This window comes from Eucyclogobius newberryi, unplaced genomic scaffold, assembly GCF_026437365.1.
Source record: "Eucyclogobius newberryi isolate DKJ021-1_F unplaced genomic scaffold, fEucNew1.0.hap1 SCAF_17, whole genome shotgun sequence".
Taxonomy (NCBI): domain Eukaryota; kingdom Metazoa; phylum Chordata; class Actinopteri; order Gobiiformes; family Gobiidae; genus Eucyclogobius; species Eucyclogobius newberryi.
The window spans coordinates 4,591,846-4,615,560 of record NW_027315801.1 but is presented as its reverse complement, the minus strand read 5'-3'; the positions used below and the strand labels follow the sequence as shown (position 1 = coordinate 4,615,560).

General features: G+C 42.0%; 1 protein-coding gene across 1 annotated transcript; it reads right to left on the bottom strand.

Annotated features, from left to right (window-relative positions):
* On the bottom strand, positions 1-23,474 carry gnas (GNAS complex locus). Its single transcript, XM_072448805.1, has 12 exons — positions 23,284-23,474; positions 20,705-20,777; positions 6,916-6,970; positions 6,682-6,801; positions 5,304-5,401; positions 3,456-3,510; positions 3,278-3,351; positions 2,984-3,042; positions 2,790-2,910; positions 2,530-2,660; positions 2,368-2,435; positions 1-1,569 (listed from the first exon to the last, which is right to left on the bottom strand). Exons 1-12 carry the CDS (start codon positions 23,420-23,422, stop codon positions 1,423-1,425), a joined length of 1,140 nt encoding a protein of 379 aa, XP_072304906.1. The 5' UTR covers positions 23,423-23,474; the 3' UTR covers positions 1-1,422.
* Between the last annotated feature and the right edge of the window lie 241 nt (positions 23,475-23,715).

The window sequence follows — 23,715 nt, the reverse complement described above, 5'->3', positions numbered from 1 at the left end:
GTTGAAAGGGTTTAAGTTATAGCAACAGCACACCGTCAAGTGTACAATTTGTCAAGGTTCATTTGATTCTAATAAAATACCTTTAAAACCCATTTACAATTCATATATTTATCTTTTTTGGAGGTATACGGATCAAAATAGACAAATCATAGAATAAAAAGGAGGGAAGGTTCGAGGAGAGACAACATTTTTTTACAAAAACAAAGAGAAACCGGACCGTGACGCGAGAGACGTGGGAGGCAAAGGGGGACGGTTTGGCCAAGCGTTACAGCGCAGAATGACACCCAAGTTAGCTCATTACACACGTAGTCATGATGAAGGCACAGGGATCTTCTAAAAGTCTTGTCTTTTCAATAAAGTTGTACAAAATAATACATTTTATAGTATGTACAAGAATAATAGCTCAGCAGTGACGTGAGGACAGACGCGGGAGAGGAGAGAGGAGGGTTTGAAGCCGACCAAAGACATCAGTGTCCCATGACTGATCCTTTTCTTTTATTATTTATGCTTTATTTTCTCTTCAAACAAAATGGGACATAAGAACAAATGAGTATGTGGTGCAGGAAGGGGGCGGGGCAGAGGGGGGAGTGGGCGGAACAGAGGGGCAGCAACAGTAACGTCAAAGAAAAAGCGCACTTGGGCACAATGGCATAAAGTCCACACAGAGATGAACAGCTGTGGAGACGCAAAACAACCAAAAGAAAAACAAAAAAACAGTCAATTGTGACAAAACTGTAACTTTACTTTAGGGGGACGCTTTTGCCCCTCGTTTAAAGATCCATAAAAGTCAATAACGATCCGTGTTTTCGGTAAACTCCTTTTTCGAGCGAGAGTCACGCTGGAAAGTCAAAATGGCCGCCGTCACATATTAACATCCGAGGCAGTGCTCGAGTCCGTCCAGTCTAATACTGCAGATCTCAAAAGGCGCTAAATGTAATCTCGTGGCGTTGTGCTGTGAAAACCACACCGCCGCCGCAGTCATCGTTGTCGTCTTCTCCGGTTGGCGGCGAACTGTTCTGCGAACGCTCTTCAGAACTCTTAAGGAATGGATCGTTGTCGCGGGGAGGCGGCTCGGCCCGAACACAGTGCTCATCTTCAAATACAGTGATCTCTCTCTCGCTTTTTTAAAATCCTTTTTGCAGAAATGTAATATTAATAATCTCTTTTTAAAGTAAATCAACAATTTCAACTGCAACTTGTCTTAGAAAACTCAGCCCAAACAAGGCTGACCAGAGCCGCAGTTTACGAGGCCATGATACATGACCCGTTCAACAAATCTCTCCGTCAGTAACGTCGCATTACTCCAATAATATGTTTGGGAAGTCTTGTGTGAACTTAATTTTCCCGCCCGTGTCCACAGTGGCGTCCGCGTCAGGGCCAGTCCAAAGTCCCGGGGTTCGGAGCGGTGCAGCTGCGTGTCCATCACAAGAGCTCATACTGTCTGAGGTGCATTCTCTGGATGATGTCTCGGCAGTCGTTGAACACGCGCCGGATGTTCTCTGTGTCCACGGCGCACGTGAAGTGAGGGTAACAGTAGTGTCTGCCGTCGCCGCTCGCCGTGCTGATCCGCTGGGGGCACAAGAGGAAGCAGAGCGGAGGTTTTAGGGCTCACAGGTTATGGTGCCGCATTAGTCTGTATAATTTTGCAGAGATTCTGATTGTCACATTGGCCATCATCGACCGCCTCTAGCGCCACCATGTTTAGTTGTCACCCTGCACTAAAACCTCTGGTGGTATTCTTCATTTTATTTACTATTTTTGAACACTGTTGCCATTGGAATATTTTAAAGATAAGATTGAATGCCCTTTTGAACTTAATTTGGAAAAGGACACATTTGACCGTCTCGTCGTTGGGACCTTTATTTTACACTGAATGCACCGTGATTTTTTGTATCTGTTGAGGTGTGATTGATGTCTACTTGTGTTTTTGTTTTTTTGCTCTCTGGTCGTGCTTTATTTTGTGATGTTCTTCCCTTTACGATGCGTCACGGCGCTGCACTGCGGAGACGGCCCGACTGTGGAGAGTTCTGTCAAGTTCTCCAACGTTCGCGTTACGTTTTGGTCACTGTTGAAAACGGGATGGAGTCGTTTGCCCGTGATCCCTAGTGAACAATGTGCCTGATTGTCAGCAGCGTCTCTGTCTAATAAGTCATCGTCTCAATTTTTTTCACCAGACGACGCATAAGAGGTTCTTTAAGAAAAATAAACCAGACAATGTGCGTCTGAGATTGGTGAAAAGTGGAATTTTTGGAGAAATGTCATATCTCTCTCCAAATAAAGTCAGAGGCAGCCATGATAAATAGAAGAATGTAACTTTTGATCTATTTCAGCACAATCGTCATGTTTTTAATGAGGAAATAACCTTACCAGGAATTCATCTCGAATAAAATACTTTGCTCTTGTGACCCGGGGATCTTCGCCAGGCTCTGGTGTTGCTACAACGCATTGGGAATATAAGACATTGGGAATGAAGCGTGGATAACGCCAATTGTACATAAAAGAAATCAAAACGGCAACGTCACATCTCACCATCATCCGGTGTCGTATATCGAGCAAATTCGGGAAAATATTCTTCAATTTTTGATTTTCCGGCCAACACCTTTTCAGCTAGAAGATCCTGTTTATTTAAGAACAAGATGACGGAAATGGTCCGCAGCCACCTGAGGAGCACACAGGATAAAAGACAGGGCTGTATTAAGCTTAAGTTTATATTTATGGGGACGTTTATAAAAGAGCACCTCGACCGTCATAGGAAACTAGCATTCTGCGACAGGTCAGCGAGGACGTACCTATTGTTCCAGATGTTTTTGAAAAGGTTGAGCGCTTCTTGTAACCGGTTGGTATGATTGTCCTCTCGGATCACCATGTTGTAGCTGCTACTGGCCACAACGAAAATGATGGCCGTTACGTCTGAACACAGAGAGGGACACGTCAGAGACAAAGTGAGTCATTTCAAGAACGCGTTTCGAGAGATGCGTGTTACCGTTAAAGCACTGGATCCATTTTCGGCGTTCGTCTCGCTGACCGCCGACGTCGAACATGCTGTGGGCGAAGACCGGTGGGGTTTATTGTAGCATACTGCCACCGTGTGGAGAACAGAGGGATTCTGTCGTTTCGCCTCAATGCAGTATATCCAGCAACCAAAAGCGTCACACATGCTTTTAAATAGAGTGCTTTCAACTTTGTCAATTCCCGCAATTCATGATAAATTTCCGCGATTCGATTACACAAGATCCACCTTTACGTTACAGTGAAAGTGATGCAAATGCGCACTTACTGAAAATTTACTTTGTCAACCTGGAACCTCGTCTCGAAGATCCCGGAAGTCAACACTCTGCACCGCAACAAGTCCTGAAACATTCCCCAAATGTTGAGCAAATACCACGAGCAGTTGCACTTAAAAACTTGAGTTTGTAGCAGAGACGGCATCGATAGTGGGAGGAGAATCCACTCACCTGATCCGTGGGAGTGTAGTCGTTCTGCTTCACTATGTCAATCTTATCGAGGAAACTAGCAAAAGACAAAGGAAACAAACTTACTCGCGGGATACGCATTACGCAGATTGTTATTGTACATGTAAACATTTGCCCACACGAGGGATTGGCTGTGCCGTTGGTAATATTTTCTTATATCACACTTGGCGCAAACCGGTGGAAACATGGCTTTTATTTAGTTTAAAAAGGCAAGTATCAGTAAAATCCCTCAATATATCGAGCTACAAGTCAGTAAAGATTGATTAAAAAAAATAGTGAATAAATGGAAACAATCAAATGTATTTATATAGCACAATTCATGCCAATTCATGCCAATTCAAAGTGTTTCTAGTCTTTCAACCTTGAACCTATGACCTCTGACCTATCCATAGCCCTGAACACTTGGGGCTACTGTTGGCTAGTAGAAACCACGGTAACACACGGGGGTCCTGCAGCCCACGCCTCCACAGAAACCCTTATGCCCAGTACGAGTGCACCGAACCACACGGCCTCAGACGGAAGTGATGGGCGCAGACACTGTGCTGTAGAGGCATCAGTCCGACATTACTGGGCACTTTTCAAAAATAGCTGCTCAGCGCGTTTCCATAGAGACTCCACCACAGGAGCTAAAAATAGTCCCGGCGTCTCCAAATGCGCCACAAACGGGGACAGAAAGTAACATGGACGGATGCGCCGGGTGTTTGAACGAGGAGAAACCACCCCGACCATAACGCCTCCGGAGCAAACGCGTGGGCAGAGAGGACGGCAGACAAATCTGTTTCTGATTCTGTTTCTGGGTCAAAATCCCCCCGCACTTTGTCAGAAATAGTTTGGTCCAGTAATGACTCAGCTGCGGCCATGTTTGCATCTAACCATAACAAACTGGAGTCTGTTTTAGTCGAGGAGAAAGTTTTTACAGGTTTGCCTCGCCATATTCAGTAAACTAGCTTACGTTCAGAAGATGCCATTTTGACTTAGTCCCCTAACTTTTTATTCCTAACATTTGAATCCCACATAAATGTCTTTATAAGAACTTCATACTGAGCCACACACTGCTCAGCTGTGGGGCTCAACAGCAGCTTTGAGCTGTGCTATAAATACTGCCAATTCCAGCTATGTAGTCATTTTCTATAGAGATGATGCAGGTGACGCCACAACAATTTTAGCAGTGACAAAATTTAGTGTCAAAGCAGTCAACAATTGTCAACTTGATTTTTCTACTTTTAAATGGCAGGTACAAACAAAATATTAAGTAAGCAGTCGAAAAGTCCCACTGCAGCTACGCTCACATTTCACCCCGATACAGACTTTGGGATAACATCACATTTGAATTGATGACCCTTTCTCTCCTTAAATAACATGTTTCTGAATATGTGCATTGAAAATAATTGTTGTGGGGTTGAAGTGTCCTTTATCTCCCCCATCCGTGAGTAAACAAGCTAGCAAAGTTGGAGCAATAACTACAACTTTCAAGTTGTGCCAAGTTGGAATGTTGGAGAGCTTTTTTCAGATGAAAATGCAAGCACATAAGTCTTTTAAATCAATATTTGGTCTGATTATTAAACTACTATTAAAGTGTGCTACATTTTGGTGGATCAGTCACAGCCAGTGGAGTGCAATATATGCAGCGTTAGACAGTGAAAATGGCAGCTTATTTGCTTGTGTTTAAATGGCCTGTACATTTCAGCTCTACAAGGACCTGCGCTGGCTCACTTCAAATGTATAGTGCATTTAGTCCCGTCAGCATGAGACTACCCTCTCTGCAGAATACAGTAAGAGACAGCGAGGATCCAAACGAGGTGAAATGGTGTAGTTCAGGGAGCCACTCACTACTGTGCGCAGTCGATGAGCTGGTATTCATTGGATCTCTCGAAACACGCCCGGACGCCTTCGTCCTGCCATAGCGTCTTGGCATGGTCGTAGAACTCCTGGGCATACACAAGGAACCACGAGTCAGTCAACTGTATTCACACCAGACTATCAACAAGATATTAGGGCTGGGCAATTCATTACATGTGTCCATGTCTAAATGTCCATGGTTTGTTCGGGTCTTTTTAATGGGCAGGTCCACATAAGAAATTTGGTCTTTTTATGTTAGATGGCAATGATCAAATGTCTATTGTTTATGATCAGGAAATCAATATTGAAAACCATTTGCATTTGTTTGTAATAGAAAAAAATTAAATTGATACTCCAAAAAAATCCCCAAAATTCCGCTTCACGCGGCCAGTCTCCATTCGTGCAGGAGTGTTCTGGTTTTGTAGTAGTATAAAGTATAAAGGAGGAGAATTCCCACTTTGTCTGTGTTATTCAATTAGCTATTTAGTTGATTAATTAAGCCATGTCCCACTGAAGCACTATGCACCTTTAGGGACGTTAGCTTTGAGCTCATTACAAGTGTTATAAGGGCCATTGGGACCAGAGACCAGGGGATGCTGTGTACAGACTAGAATACAATGAAGTGAAGCAAAAAAGAACTGAAAACGTGAGCTCGGAATGTCTAAAAATACCATTGTCAAGATAAAAAACATTTACCTTGTAGTCTAGATCTGGACAAACATGTTCTGAAATACAGTTTGTCAATTCTCTTGGACTCGTTTAAAATGTGAACCTTGAACACGCTTCATAAATTATAATAATATTTATTCTCTATTGGGATTAATCAAACCCTAAAAATACAATTGACCTGAATAAAAGCTACATACACGTTTTGTGGCTATATTGGGTCGTTTCAGTATTATTTGTGTGAATAAATCAGCAGCGCCTTAAAAACAACTGCTTTGTAAACCTCGCTGTGTACTACAGTTTGTTATAACTTCTACTGTGCTCAAAAGAATCATTTATGAATAACAAGGAATAAAATAAATATAAAAGGTTGTCTAACTAATGTTTATTTTGTAGTCTTGACTGGCTCTTCACTGTTTTCGCTGTCACATTTCATTTATGGGGCGATGCTTAGCCAGATGAACACTTTCTGAAGAGTACATTTGTGTACTAGATTTGCTGTATTAGAATATTTAAATGACAAAGACAAAGAACTGTTGTTGTAGGTCAATTGTCATTTAACCGCCACATGAACCTAAAACATGAACATACATCTCTCTGGTGGATCTGATAATACTCTGCTCTCCAAAAAGACAGCACTGACTTGAGAATCAAAATGATAAGAGAGTTTATCCCGTATCGAGCAGTGTTCAGATTCACTCACCTGTGGAAACTCAAAGTCTTTCTGGTTGACGAGGTTCAGGACATATTCGATGCGGTGCTGGTTTTGGGGACATGCTAACTGCACGGGCGGCGTGAGTGTACTCATGGCCGTCACTACAGTCTGAAAAACACAATCACGCATTCATCAGGGTAAAAAAAAAAAAACACTCAAAAACAAAAGTGTGGCTAGTGTAGAGTCTTTTCTGAGCGCAGCAGAAATAACCATGTGACTCACCTCAATAGCCTCTTTAATGTTATTCTTGATGTCGTGGATTTTCTGTTTTTTCTCCCTGAAACAAAAGCACATTGATGAGAACCAAAGGAGCATATGCATTTTTAATTTTTTTTTGGAGTGAGCTGTGTGTAGGGAATAGGCATGTCGCCAAATCATAAATCCTCCTGAAACATCACAATTCTATTCATGATTTTTGACACTTGACCAAACTGCAGTCCTACAGTGTCGGGATCGTGCACTGTTGGAAAGGACAGTTCATTGTACGTGTTTTATAAGAAGATCCAGCAAAATATGCAATAAAATTCAAATGTTGAAAGGTGGTCAGACACATAAACCCTTCTGTTTTGTGTTAATAGAATCATAGACAATCACAACTGTGATACAAAGTGACATCATGAACACCAAGTGAAAGCTTATGTCGAATATCAACCAAATTGAACTCAAATACAGCTCCGTTTACATGGCAACGCAGGAAAACATTACATTAATTTCACTCTGAATATGATTGACGATTTGAATATTTAGTATATCGTCTATAATTAAAACTATCAAAAATGAGCTCAAAAACAAACCAAAACAGTTACTTTAATATCCCAAAGAAAAGAATCAAGTGGTTAATGTTACTTCGTCATGTTTTGTGCGATAGTTGAACCTCAAAACATTTTCAGACACATTTTAACACATTCCTGATGCATTGTGAAAATACTAATTTATATGTGTCTTTACTAAATATAAATGTAAGAGAAGCACATAATGTACATCAAGTGCTCCGAGGGGCACCAGCCTGACCGGGCAGTTTAGACTGAATGACATCATGGCTATTTGTGCTGCAGCATTTAAACAGTGATCCTACAGTAGGCCTACTCAGTCTTTAATTCTTTATCAGTTCAAACTAGGACTCAAGAGTGGCCTCTCTCTCCATAGTGAATCTGAGATGTGCAGGGGCAGCTACAGGCCACAGTTTAAACACAGTTGAAACGGTGTTCATCTTTTATGTATTTGTTTGATAAATTGTCTTTAAATTGACTGTTTTGGAATAACAATAACATGAATCCAACAGAAATGTGTTAAAACATGTCTTGACTTGAGGTTTAATGATGAGACAAATGTGAACTGTCAAATGAATCACAAAAGAGCAGAAATATTGCCATAAAAGTTGCCACAAACTTTTACATAACTTATTCCATTGTTACCTTTAATCAGCTCTTTTTTGTAACAATTTTCATTATAAACGCTAGAAATTCAAAATGTGCATTTCTTCCACACAACATTCACTGTGCAATACTGTGACATAATTTTGTGCAATATTTTCTGTCCATATAACAGCTGTAAATAAGAGTGTTGTTTTTATCAAGAGTATTTCTCTATTATTATACTTCTGTGCCTAATCAGTTTCTGTACCTTATCTGTGTTGCAACACTAAAATTTCCCCATTGTGGGACAAATAAAGGTCATCTCATCTTATTTTCATGACTTTACCATGATTGTGATATATTATCACTTATCAGATGTCAAACATTGCAGCTTTGAGCCGTGTAAAAAGCCTCAAAGACCTTTCAAACGTCACTGTTAAACACTGTATGCCATACTGCACTCTTTCATCCCAAAGTCTCGTCATGATTCCTCTCCAAAGTCCACGCTCATCCCTGTTGCGTGTTAGAGTGGCACGCCTCTGCTGTGTTTTTGATCTGGAGCGCTAAACAGACCTTCAGTGGCACGAGCGGATCTCAAATAATGTCTGTATGTCGTAAAGTACAGCTGTTTATGCAAAATACAGAACACCAACGCAGCTAATGAGGGCAATAAAGACCAGGGGAAGTCAACTTCACCGACTACAACACACAGACATAAAACTATTGTAAACACATTGTAGTTGCAACGGGACACGGAAGGTTTGGGCCAGGAGGAAGATTTAAATGATTCTCACCATATTGGCAAACAAGCAAAAACAAAACACTGAAATAAGTGCAAGTTTTAGATTTAAAAGGGAAGAATACCACTTGATTGTCCTTTGTCATAATAAGTGCTATAATAAGACTTCCTTTCCATATTCCCACAATCTTGATACCGATTACAGTGTTAATAGATTCTATCAACTTAAGTCTGGTGCAGTTCCAGTTCACTTAATTTTGTCCAGCACTCATTGTAACAAAGTTGTGAGGTCAAGAGAAATTGGGCCAAAATAAGAAGTGGGTGAAACGCTTTGACAGCCTCGCATACATACATTATAACCTGACAGCAGGCTTTTAGATAGAGACCCGTCTTCTTGTATTTTGGATGGGGCATTTTAAAATGTGGACGGGCATTTGAGTGCAGGGACGGCCATTTTATTAATAAATATTCAAAAAAAGGGAATAATATCATTAAATCGGGCCGGGAAGCATTTGACAATAGTCCGCTATTACAGTTTACTGTTTACAAGTGAAAATGTGCATGCTGCGCGCTGATTGGGCGACGAAATTTGTGTGCTTGGCTCTGATTGGCTGCCGAGCCGTGGTCTGGAGAATGCCGAAGCTACTAGTTTTTTCGCCTAGTGGCCCCCGTACCCCCAGACAAAATTATTTGAACGGGGTGTTTTCAAATCCCATCTAAAAGCCTGCCCGGCAGTCAGTATAAGTCATGAATTATTCATCCAGTGCCCCGGGCCAGCTTTGGAAAGACACAAAGTGGTAAAGAGAAACTAAAACCACCACTAATGTCAATTCAAAAAGCCAGACTGAAGTATTCACTTCATTCCAGAAGCTTGCCTGAACGCTGTGGACGACATAATCCTCCTTCCCGTTGTATTCGTGAACACAGAGCAGCGACCTCCAGAGAAAATAAGTTCTACACTGACTGAACAGTGGTTTTCAGGCCCAGGGAATTGTGCATTGTTGACTTGTTGGTCACATGAACGTTGGACATTTTACACAAATAAATCTACTTTAGAGCATGTTTTAGTGGCCAGACATTTCCCTCGTTCCCAATCAACCGGAAGTGCCATGACAACTAAAAAAAAGCCTAAAGTGGGCGGGGCAGAACACGGTCAATACATATTTTCAATTTTGAATTGATAAAACTCCAAAACTATCCAGTACTTCAAATAAATATTACTTGAGCTTCTATCCACAGAACTAAGGCTGCAACTAATGATCATGTGGCTGATCGATTAGTTGAGCGATAAATCTATTAGTTGTTTAGAACACTAATGTCATGCGATACTTTAATTTATTTTAATTTTAAACCACATTTGACCCAGATTAAGCTGAAGTGCGTCCGTTTGAGGATCCTGGTGGAGCAAGTTTATGTACATGTGTTTTTATCAAATACGCTGACTAAGACTTTTTCATTGAATTACGACACAATTTCAGTCACAAAACTTCTTTTCTCAGCTCATGGCATGTTTTTTAACCTAGGCATAGACAATTTAAAGATTTTTCGAATACTAAATGACGATTATTTCAATAATCAATAAGTATTGAGCAATCATTTTACTTGGTGCGGCCTTACACAGAACACACAGCTCCCAAAGGCAAAATGGTAAACTTAAGAGCAGTGCAATGGTCACAAGCCATGTACTTTGACCTTTGACACTCCAGTCATGGAGCCAAAAGCACAGGAGGAACTGGACTTCTCTGCAGTGCATGGAGGTCCAGCCCCGGGTCAGGGGCTCGTTAAACCATGATGCTGTCTGTCATGTGGACACCCGCTGGTAATGATATTATATTTGTGCGTGAAGACAATAGTGACTTACTGTTACAGTACATTCAGGGCCTCCTGACATCAAACCACAACGACTCGTTCAGCCTTTTACATCTCATTAACTCTTAAGTTTGTCTGTAACCTCATTCATATCCTTCATGACACAAGTTGGCAAAGTCCATGTCCACCTTCTGCAGAGGGACACTTTCACAGCCCCAGCTGGACGTGCGGCTGTGGTGGGTCTTGTTAATGAAGACACAAAGAGATACATGTAGTGATAGGCGCACACTTGAGGCTCAGTGTGTGGTGTCACGCGCTCTGTCATATGCCCTGATCTGCCTTAGGTGACAATTTAATACTTTACAAAACGCTTCATCCTCACGAGTCAGTGACACCCACAAAGCAGCAGCGACCGGGCCGTTTGGGGCAAAGTTGTCAAATCAATGAACACAAAAACTCAAAACTTTAAGCTACTCCCTAACTACAATGATAATGAGGATATTAATAGTTTGTAGAGGTATACAGAAGTGAACAGGCAAATGGGTGCTAAAAGGCTAGTGTGAAGGCTGCGGCGTCAACCTTAAAAAGGATATCGTTTGGTATTATACTAGTTGGATATTTTGCCACTGTTACAGCTCGAAAGTCACCCTTGAACAGCAGGATACAACTCCATCTCATCCCATCATAAAACACTTGGACCTTTTGACTTTGACGGGAATGGTGTACGCTAACGTCCAGCAGTTTCAAGAATAAGTCTCAAGCGAAAAATCTCAACGTTGCCCATGCCTGCTCGCTTTTCCAAAACTCATTGAAACATACAAACAATCTAAAGATGTGTAAACAACCACCTTTATTTGAGACGTTCACACCACAGCCGCGAATGTGTAGATATAGAACTTCTTTTACCTCAGATAAATAAGAGTACAGTGCTTTTCCTGCCAAAACCATAGTAATCCCCCCCCTTCTTGTTATTTACATGCACGTTTGTTTTGACTTTGTTGTTGTTGTTGTTGTTTTATGGCGGTTGGCATCCGAGTGTTGCATTACCGCCAGACTTTATGCCTCTCTGATTGGTTAATCCCCACGATGTGGTTCCAGACCCAAACGTCTTTGTAAAGAATCATAAAAACTTTTGATAAATACTGTAGTTTCAAAAAGCATGTTCATGACACTTGTTGTAGGGAACACTTATGCAATATGACAACAAAATTATTTTGCCAAACTAACAATGACCACAATTTTCCATTTTATTTTGTCGTACTAAAAACAAATAAAAAATGTAAATGTTATAATTGTACTACCATAAACTATGCTCTCAACCGTCCATGTTTGGTTTCATTTTTTAATAATAATAATAAATAAATATAGCCGCAAGCGGCAATGATCGGCCCTCGCTACGCCGCCGCAAGAGGAGGGGGCGCTAACACACCCCAATTGTCCTTTTATTACGCCTACTGCTGAATCTGTGACGCTGTCACATCTTCTCCCCTTTGTTTTACCATCAAAAAGCAATTTTATTTTGAATTCTTGGCAAAATGTGCGGCTTTGCCGCACAGACACCGTGACTCTTTGAATAAAAATGTGGATAACTTTTGATGGTCCACCCCTGAAGATGAGTCTCACCAAATTTCAGGTTAAGAGGAGTTTGTGAAAGTCTAAAGTGTAAACATGTTCTGGCGATTTCCCCATTGGAATAACATGGAAGGTTTCGGTCATCGTTACGGCAACGCCATAACAATTATGACATGGGTCTCATTGACTTTTTTGATGGGGATTCTAAAATTGAGTTGTGTGTCAAATTTCATATCATTTCGCAAAACTAAACATTTAACCTCCATATAAAATCTGTAGGGGGCGCTGTGGCTCCAAATTAATTTATTTCACTTCAAGTTGGTTTAGGGCAAAGAGTTTAACAACTGATTGTAATTTGACGCAATTCGGACTTTATCTGCGCAAACGGCAGAAATGTAAAATTTGTGAGATTTCTGAAATTCTTGCTACAGTTTGCGGCTTCGTCGCACAGAGACCGTGACAGGTATCAATGTAATTTGGATAACTTTTTATGTCCCACTCCTCAGTAGCATTTTCACCAAATTTCAGCTTTTTAGGGCCAACGCCCTGGGAGGAGTTCGTAAAAGTACGACGTTTGGAAAAACTCCGAAGTCATGTTTAGCCATTTTTGAAGCAATATGGCCGACATTTGGTTGGGCGGACGGCATTGCCGTAATAATATTTTTTACTTCTCTTGTCACCATCTACCTCTGCGCCAAATTTCATGATTCTACGATCAGATTTTTTTTGGGTCATTTCCCATCTCTCAATGCATTTTTGGTACATTTGGGGGCGCTGACGCGCCAATTTTTTTATTTTAGAAAAGGGAAATAGCCAGAATGTAGAGAGGCACGATTTTTAGAGGTGTGCAAATTTTTGTGACTTTTCGTCAATGTTGACTGGGTGAAAAATAGGGGGGTTGGTCCCGAGAAGAAAGAAAGAAGAAAGAAGAAAGAATTAAAGCCGCAAGCGGCATCCAACGGCCCTCGCAGGCCGCCAGCCTTCCGACTCTGCGCTTTCGACTTGATAAAGATGGCGCCCTTATTGTGTGTTGAATAAAAAAAGAACTTGACAGACGGCGACACAATTGACATGGCCAATCCAGTACAAATCAACACAAGTGTCAGTCAAATTTGCTGCGCCGCCGCACAGAGACCGTAGCACTTGAAATAAAAATATGGATAACTTTTGATGCCCCGCTTGTGTAGATGATTTTTCCCAAAGTAAAGCTTGATCGAGCTATTGCCCACGGAGGAGTTTGTTAAAGTGTGAAGCGTAAATGTGAACATTTCGAGGATTTGGCGTTTTTCCCATTTGTGACAGTATATTTGCAGCTCCACGGCACAGAGACCGTACCACTTAAAATCAAAATATGACTAACTTTTGATGCCCCGTTTGTGTAGATGATATTCTCCAAATATGAACTTGATCGGGCAATCGCCCTAGGAGGAGTTTGTTAAAGTGTGAAGCGTAAAAATGTGGTCATTTTAGAGATTTCGCTGTTTTCCCATTTCTGACATATATTTGCGGGTCCGCCACACAGAGACCGTAGCACTTAGAATCAAAATATGGGTAAGTTTTGATGCCCCGCTTGTGTAGATGATATTCTCCAAATATGAACTTGATCGGGCTATCGCCCTAGGAGGAGTTTGTTAAAGTGTATAGCGTAAAAATGTGGTGATTTGAGCGATTCTACAATTTTCCCATAAGGATAACATGGGATGTTTCTGTCAACGCTACGGTTACGCCGTACAAAATATGACTTTGGCTCTCATACTTTTATGATCAGGATGGCAAATTAGAATTTTGTTCAAAATATCATGTCATTTGGAAAAACTCTATTGTTTATAGGCCACTCTGAAGGCCAAATAGTCAGAATTCTGGGAAACGTTTGCGGCTCCGTCGCACAGAGACCGTAAAAGTTATCCTTAAAATTTGGATAACTTTAGATGCCCCACATGTCTAGAGGACGTACACCGATTTTGAAGTTGGTGGGCAAAACGCACTGGGAGGACTTCGTTAAAGTGTAAAACATAAAAATGTGGTAATTTGAGAGATTTTGTGGTTTTCCCATAGGGATAACATGGGAGGTTTCTGTCATCGCTACGACTACGCCGTAAAAAAATAGGCATTTTTGTGATTGGCTTTTGTGATTGGGACGGCAAAATAGAATTTTGGGTAAAGTTTAGACAATTTTGGTAAAACTAATTTTTGACCTTCAATGTTAATTTAAAGGTCACTCTGTAGGGGGCGCTATCGCGGCCATTTCAATTTTGTCAGGCTAAACTGGTCCAAACTAGAAAGTTTAACAACTGATTCAAATTTGGTCCTAATCGGACTGGTTTTGATCAAATGGGAGCAATTTTTAGATCTGCAATATTCCAAAATAAGTTGTCCAACTTTGCGGCTGCGCCGCACACAGACCGTAAAAGGTATCTCAAAAAATTGGATAACTTTAGATGCCCCACTTGTCCAGAGGACGTCCGCCGATTTTGAAGTCGGTGGGCAAAACGCCCTAGGAGGAGTTCGTCAAAGTTTGACGCAAACAAAATGGCTAACTCAGCTTGTTTTCATTTTCAAAGGAAGATGGCGGCCATAGGGTAAGTCTGGGGGCGTGGCCACAATAATATATTTTTTTGGTCCTCACGAGAGGAATGCGTGTCCCGAATTTCGTAGCTTTACGCCAAAGTTGACCTCGGGGCGTCTCCCATAGGCGCAATGTATTTTGACTTTTGTCGGTGGCGCTGTCGCGCCATTTTTTTACGAAAAAAAAAAATGGCCCAGAAAAAATCTAATTTTTCGCCCATTCTGAATTTTGGGCAAAGTTTGGTGAGTTTTTGAGCATGTTCAGGGGGTCAAATTAGAGATCAAAAAGCAGAAGAACAAGAAAAATAATAAAAATTAAAGCCGCAAGCGACATCCAACGGCCCTCGCGGGCCGCCGGCCTTCCGACTCTGCGCTTTCGACTTGATAAAGATGGCGCCCTTATTGTGTGTTGAATTAAAAAAGAACTTGACAGACGACGACACATTGGACATGGCCAATCCAGTGCAAATCAACACAAGTGTCAGTCAAATGTGCTGCTCCGCCGCACAGAGACCGTAGCACTTGGAATAAAAATATGGATAACTTTTGATGCCCCGCCTGTGTAGATGATATTTCCCAAAGTAAAGCTTGATCGAGCTATTGCCCACGGAGGAGTTTGTTAAAGTGTGAAGCGTAAATGTGAACATTTCAAGGATTTGGCGTTTTTCCCATTTGTGACAGGATATTTGCAGCTCCACGGCAAAGAGACCGTACCACTTAAAATCAAAATATGACTAACTTTTGATGCCCCGTTTGTGAAGATGATTTTCCCCAAATATGGGCTTGATCGGGCAATCGCCCTAGGAGGAGTTTGTTAAAGTGTGAAGCGTAAAAATGTGGTGATTTGAGCGATTCTACAATTTTCCCATAAGGATAACATGGGATGTTTCTGTCAACGCTTCGGTTACGCCGTACAAAATATGACTGTGGCTCTCATACTTTTATGATCAGGATGGCAAATTAGAATTTTGTTCAAAATATCATGTCATTTGGAAAAACTATTGTTTATAGGCCACTCTGAAGGCCAAATAGTCAGAATTCTGGGAAACGTTGCCGGCTCCGTCGCACAGAGACCGTAAAAGTTATCCTTAAAATTTGGATAAATTTAGATGCCCCACTTGTCTAGAGGACGTACACCGATTTTGAGGTTCGTGGGCAAAACGCACTAGGAGGAGTTCGTTAAAGTGTGAAACATAAAAATGTGGATATTTGAGAGATTTTGCGGTTTTCCCTTAGGGATAACATGGGAGGTTTCTGTCATCGCTACGACTACGCCGTAAAAAATAAGGCATTTGTCTGATTGGCTTTTTTGATCGGGACGCCAAAATAGAATTTTGGGTAAAGTTTAGAACATTTTGGTAAAACTAATTTTTGACCTTCAATCTTCAATGTTAATTTAAAGGTCACTCTGTAGGGGGCGCTATCGCGCCCATTTCAATTTTGTCATCATAAACTGGTCCAAACCGGAAAGTTTAACAACTGATTCAAATTTGGTCCTAATCGGACTCGTTTTGATCAAATGGGAGCAATTTTTAGATCTGCAATATTCCAAAATAAGTTGTCCAACTTTGCGGCTGCGCCGCACACAGACCGTAAAAGGTATCTCAAAAAATTGGATAACTTTAGATGCCCCACTTGTCCAGAGGACGTACGCCGATTTTGAAGTCGGTGGGCAAAACGCCCTAGGAGGAGTTCGTCAAAGTTTGACGTGAACAAAGTGGCTAACACAGCGTGTTTTCATTTTCAAAGGAAGATGGCGGCCATAGGGTAAGTCTGGGGGCGTGGTCACAATGATTTTTTTTTTTTGTCCTCACGAGAGGAATGCGTGTCCCGAATTTCGTAGCTTTACGACAAAGTTGACCTCGGGGCGTCTCCCATAGGCGCAATGTATTTTGACTTTTGTCGGTGGCGCTGTCGCGCCATTTTTTGACGAAAAAAGAAATGGCCCTGAAAAAATCTAATTTTTCGCCGATTCTGAATTTTGGGCAAAGTTTGGTGAGTTTTTGAGCATGTTCAGGGCGTCAAATTAGAGCTCAAAAAGCAGAAGAACAAGAAAAATAATAAAAAATATAGCCGCAAGCGGCAATGATCGGCCCTCGCCACGCCGCCGCCACGCCGCCGCCACACCGCCGCCACGCCGCAAGAGGAGGGGGCGCTAACGCGCCCCAATTGTCCTTTTATTACGCCTACTGCTGAATCTGTGACGCTGTCACATCTTCTCCCCTTTGTTTTACCATCAAAAAGCAATTTTATTTTGAATTCTTGGCAAAATGTGCGGCTTTGCCGCACAGACACCGTGACTCTTTGAATGAAAATGTGGATAACTTTTGATGGTCTTGAAGATGAGTCTCACCAAATTTCAGGTTAATAGGGCTGACGCCCTGGGAGGAGTTTGTGAAAGTCTAAAGTGTAAACATGTTCTGGCGATTTCCCCATTGGAATAACATGAAAGGTTTCGGTCATCGTTACGGCAACGCCATAACAATTATGACATGAGTCATTGACTTTTTTGATGGGGATGCTAAAATTGAGTTGTGTGTCAAATTTCATATAATTTCGCAAAACTAAACATTTAACCTCCATATAAAATCTGTAGGGGGCGCTGTGGCGCCAAATGAATTTATTTCACTTCAAGTAGGTTTAGGGCAAAGAGTTTAACAACTGATTCTAATTTGACGCAATTCGGACTTTATCTGCGCAAACGGCAGAAATTTTAAATATGGGAGATTTCTGAAATTCTAGCTACAGTTTGCGGCTTCGCCGCACAGAGACCGTGAGAGGTATCAATGTAATTTGGATAACTTTTGATGTCCCACTCCTCAGTAGAATTTTCACCAAATTTCAGCTTTTTAGGGCCAACGCCCTGGGAGGAGTTCGTAAAAGTACGACGTTTGGAAAAACTCCGAAGTCATGTTTAGCCATTTTTGAAGCAATATGGCCGACATTTGGTTGGGCGGACGGCGTTGCCGTAATAATATTTTTTACTTCTCTTGTCACCATCTACCTCTGCGCCAAATTTCATGATTCTACGATCAGATTTTTTTTGGGTCATTTCCCATCTCTCAATGCATTTTTGGTACATTTGGGGGCGCTGACGCGCCAATTTTTTTAATTTTAGAAAAGGGAAATAGCCAGAATGTAGAGAGGCACGATTTTTAGAGGCGTGCAAATTTTTGTGACTTTTCGTCAATGTTCACTGGGTGAAAAATAGGGGGGTTGGTCCCGAGAAGAAGAAGAAAGAAAGAAAGAAAGAATAATATTCCGATGCGAAAACAATGTTTCCCATTTTTCAAATATCATAAACTATACATTTTCGGAAAGCGCTCGCGCTTTCCTACCTCATGGTGTGGGTCCCTGGTCACTGACGGGTACTTTCGTTAATTTTGAGTGGGCTCCGCCCACTTTGTGTTTTTGGCCCTCTATACAGTAATAATGTTAAATTTTTGCATTACATGCTTATATGCACGGAACATGCAAGAGATGGGGAACGTATTCGTGAGCTACTTAGCGCAAATGAGTGCTTTCGCGGTCGTCATCCCCATATCCCATATCCCCAATGTAAAGTGCTCGTTTAGTGCGCACTTTTGCACGGGCTTCGCCCGTTTACAACGGTAATGTTCCATTTTCCTACTACTAATTAGTATGCACGGGGCGTGCATGAGTGAAGGAGTGCGTTAGTGAGTGTTTGGAAGTGGGCGAGCGCTTCGCGCTCGATTTCGTGCGCACTACGTGCGCACTTTCGCAGCCGTGCTTCGCACGGCCTTACGAGATTAATAGGCCTCTCGCCAGCTTGTGGCGCTCGGGCCTAATAATATTCCGATGCGAAAACAATGTTTCCCATTTTTCAAATATCATAAACTATACATTTTCGGAAAGCGCTCGCGCTTTCCTACCTCATGGTGTGGGTCCCTGGTCACTGACGGGTACTTTCGTTAATTTTGAGTGGGCTCCGCCCACTTTGTGTTTTTGGCCCTCTATACAGTAATAATGTTCAATTTTTGCATTACATGCTTATATGCATGGAACATGCAAGAGATGGGGAACGTATTCGTGAGCTACTTAGGGCAAATGAGTGCTTTATATGGGGATGACGACCGCTTCGCGGTCGTCATCCCAATGTAAAGTGCTCGTTTAGTGCGCACTTTTGCACGGGCTTTGCCCGTTTACAACGGTAATGTTCCATTTTCCTACTATTAATTAGTATGCACGGGGCGTGCGTGAGTGAAGGAGTGCGTTAGTGAGTGTTTGGAAGTGGGCGAGCGCTTCGCGCTCGATTTCGTGCGCACTATGTGCGCACTTTCGCAGCCGTGCTTTGCACGGCCTTACGAGATTAATAGGCCTCTCGCCAGCTTGTGGCGCTCGGGCCTAATAAAAATAATATTTTTAGCAAAAACAATATAGCCGTTTCCACTATAACAACAAATTATACATCGTTTGAAAGCTCTAAGCCTTCCCGATGCCGCCATGGGGTGGAATCATTACGAGCGCTTACGCGCTCGTCACTCCCTATTCCGTCGGGATGCCCCGCCCACTCCCCATAGACTTCCATTGATTTGAGCAGATACAAGCATGGCCCATGCCTGCGGCATGGATTCTCGCGTACGGGACGATGCCAGGAGGGTTTTTGGAGGAATGCAGCGCTTCGCGCTGCTGTTGTCTGACTATTTCTGTCATAGCAGGAGTAAGTATGCATGATCCATGCCTTCGGCATGGGCTAGTTCACTGTACTTGCCAGGGGCGACGGGGTACCAAACATGCGGGCTGTGCCCGCATGTTTGGTCAGACAGTTGCAACGCTGCCGAAGGCAGCGTTGCGGGAGCAATAGGCCCTCCGCCCTGCTGGGGCTCGGGCCTAATAATATTCCGATGCAAAAACAATGTTTCCCATTTTTCAAATATCATAAACTATACATTTTCGGAAAGCGCTCGTGCTTTCCTACCTCATGGTGTGGGTCCCTGGTCACTGACGGGTACTTTCGTTAATTTTGAGTGGGCTCCGCCCACTTTGTGTTTTTGGCCCTCTATACAGTAATAATGTTCAATTTTTGCATTACATGCTTATATGCACGGAACATGCAAGAGATGGGGAACGTATTTGTGAGGTACTTAGCGCAAATGAGTGCTTTATATGGGGATGACGTCGTTTAGTGCGCACTTTTGCACGGGCTTCGCCCGTTTACAACGGTAATGTTCCATTTTCCTACTACTAATTAGTATGCACGGGGCGTGCATGAGTGAAGGAGTGCGTTAGTGAGTGTTTGGAAGTGGGCGAGCGCTTTGCGCTCGATTTCGTGCGCACTATGTGCGCACTTTTGCAGCCGTGCTTTGCACGGCCTTACGAGATTAATAGGCCTCTTGCCAGCTTGTGGCGCTCGGGCCTAATAATAATATACACTAATCAATCAAAAACGATTAATAAATTAATTTCTTACTGTCCTTGGTGCTGCAAAAAAAATAATTACCGTATTTTCTGGACTATAAGTTGCACCTTTTTTCATAGTTTTGGCCGGGGTGCAACTTATACTTATATTTATACTTATATTCCGGAGTGACTTAAATGTGATATTATTTGTTATTTTCACACTTGCAACCGCATTTCATACTCCAGTGAAACTTATGTTTTTTTCTTCTCTATTATGCATTTTTTCGCTGGTGCAACGTATACTCCGGAAAATACAGTAATGGAAAAAAATCTAAAAAACTTTTAAATTATACAGCATTTGGTGGAAATTTTAAAACAAGGCAATCCATTAATTCTTGTTGAAAATAGATAATTCTTAGTTCTGATCCAGCCTTCTCCTCTGAACATTACCCAATTATCAACTTATTAATAATAATCCCTCCTGATTGTTCTCAATACCCAAAGTTGGATATGAAAATGACAGGAACATAACGTCACAAGTTGCGGTCGTTCTTGCGCGATTGAGGGTGGATGAAATAACAGTTTTGCGCAGTTTTGGGGGGTTACTTACTCCGCATTGAATCCATTGACATGAAGAATTCGCATCTGCTTCACAATGGTGCTCTTCCCAGACTCCCCAGCCCCTGAAAGAGAAACATTCAAAAATTATAGTCAAGTTATGCAACAATAAACGCGTTTTCAATTTCAAGAATACAAAACTACCCTCTACAAGAATGGGATCTATACAGTCAAATTGGTATATTAAATGCTCCGCGCACAACTACTAAAAGGGGGGAAATTATAACCAACTTTTCTTGTTTTGTTTTGGAAAGCCAGACGCACACACACAAGGACAGAGCTGGTCACGGCTGAAATAATAAAGTGGATTTTTCGATGGGACGCTGTGTGGCCACGATCACAAGATGACATTTTTAGACTGTGGCATCCTCGGAGCACGAAACGGCTCATGATCTCTAATTTTACAACGGCTATTTCTGGAGAGCGAAGCGTGATCGCACGATTGTCTGTGGCGAGTAGGTCAAAAAGGTGACGTACGCAAAGGAAAGCGCATCTTCTCAGTTCTGACCGTACTGTTGCTATTTGAGTGAAACTAGCGTCGTCATGGTGCTAAAATGATAAAATCAATGCAGTTTTTTTTAAATGGTAAAACAATGGAGTGTCCTTTAAAAAACAAAGTCAAAGTATTCATGACATATTGTGTACATTTATTTTGCTATTGATTTCTCGTTTCATGTTGCACTGAAGAAAGTTCCTTGTTTTTATTCACCGACAATGGCAATAAACCTTGTTCCAATTCAGATTTTTTAGCATGTGGTCTTATACTACATCTGATCCGGAAAGGGAACACATAGATGTATTTACGGATTTATTTATGTTTTTACTCGTTTTAGTATCTATTAGTATCCTGGTATTCATATTTTAGACACTAGAAACAATGTCACTGACTACAAAAACTGCCATAATATACAGTACATTTCAGTACAAACAAGTTCCCTTGGTAGTCACGTGAACTACATTTTGACGCACTGACAATTTTCTATTATTTAATTAAATTTTTTTTGCTCTACATACATTTATACCAGATTTAAGTATATTTTTAAGTATGTTTTTTTATTATTCCACTTCTATGCCCAATCTGTGTTGCAAATAAAGCTTCTCTTCTTTCATCTTTCAAACTGCACATTGCTGATCGCTAATGATTCAAAACTATTGGCTCGCAATACAATTAAAACTCAATAAATGACCACGCGCCATCAGGAACACTGACAAGCAATGAGCAATAAGATTAACGTTTCTACTATTTCTAGAACGTAAATTTAATGATTAGGGAGATGACCAACGCCTCTCGCTCGTCTACATCAAACACGTCTTACAGATACTTCATAGAAAACACCACTTCCTTCTTTGAAATCTAAAAACATGCGCACAAATTGTAGATGCTGAACAGCTACATCCACGTTCGACAAAAAAAATACTACCGATTTCAAAAGTGAAAGTGAACGCCAAAGGTAATTTTCAAGGCTAAACCGTGCCCATTAGCTGAGGAACGTTGCTTGTTATAATACCTGTCCCACAAGAGTATGCGCAGTACAGTACTGTATCGTTGGAAAGACAGGGCAGACGTATTTGTTTTGGTTTCATATAGGTCCTGTCCTGCTTTTCACAACTTCCTCCGCAGCTCAAATACCAGCGTGTCATACAGCGCACGCCCTAGCCGCTCTGCTCTTATCAAATGTTTTACTTTTCTGTGTAGTACAGTGAGACTCCGGGGACGTGATAAAGTCACTGAGTGGCACCGTGTCGAGGGCACAAGCTGCAGACCCGATTCGGCAGCATTTAGTTAGTTTCAAATGATGGTTTGGACTTTAGACCTTTTTCCCAGGTTCTTATTATCAAAATATAATGGAAGTATACTGTCACCTTACACTTTATTCACTGTAAAGCGCAATATTGATCTGGAACGGCTTAATTATTAGAGATGAAGCCTTTCACTTCCTGTTCCGCAGAACCGATAAGCCCCGCCCCTCCCCCTAGTGACGTTTCATCGTAACAAGCAGCGGATCGTCATTTACTCTCTTTTTCGTTTCAGAAAAGAGGCTACGTGACATTGTCCAACTCTATATTTCTCGCTTGGACTTCATTTTTCCAATCGAAACTGAGTACAGGGATGGGGGCGGGGATAGGGGGAAGGGGAAAACTAGATTTTTTTTGCGCACTCAAGCCTCAGTCGCAGAATGAATTTTTAAAAATAGGCAAAAATACAACTAACGGTAATGACACACTGCTGCAACAACGTCAAAGGCTTAACAAAATTGATTTTTTTGCATAACATACCCCCTCGAAATGAACTTTTTGATGACGAAACTGAACACTGCATTAATCATTCCAAACCAGAGGGTAATCTGTTGCCCACTTCCACGAAACCAGCAGCATTTCTGAGGCACAGTGTGTAGTTGGTTCTACGGTGCGTCTCCAGTGCCGGGGATTATGCAAAGTCACATAGTGTTGACAATGTTTCCCCCAAAACAACATCCCAGAAGGTTATGCAGGGAGTGAGGAAGCCCTGCGTGTGCGTGTAAACCGGGGCCTTGTCCGTGGGAGGGAAAAAAAAAAAAAAAAAAAACTCACCTAGAAGTAGTAGTCTGTGAGTGGCTCTGTATATCTGCTTGTCCTTCTGCAGCTGCTTCTCGATCTTCTTGTTAGCTTCTCGTTGGGCCTTCTCCTCATTTCTCTGGTCTTCGGTCTTGCTGTTGCCCAAACAACCCATCTTCCCGCAAGGAAAAGAAAGAGAGAGTGAAAAACAGGGATGTCCAGCGGAGGAGGAGGAAAGGGCTGTGTGGAGAGCGTGTTACTAACGGCGAAACACAATAAATAGGCCTGTTTTTTCACCCCACAAGTTTGACCCGCGGCTTTTGGAGCGCACTGCCGCCTACTTTCACGCCGTGTGTCGCCCGTGGCCCGCTCCGACACGGTCTGCGGTGCTGCTGCTGCTGTGGAGAAATGCCGTGTCCATAACGCGTTTTTTTTGTTGGTGTGTGTGTGTTTTTTTAGTTTTTTTTT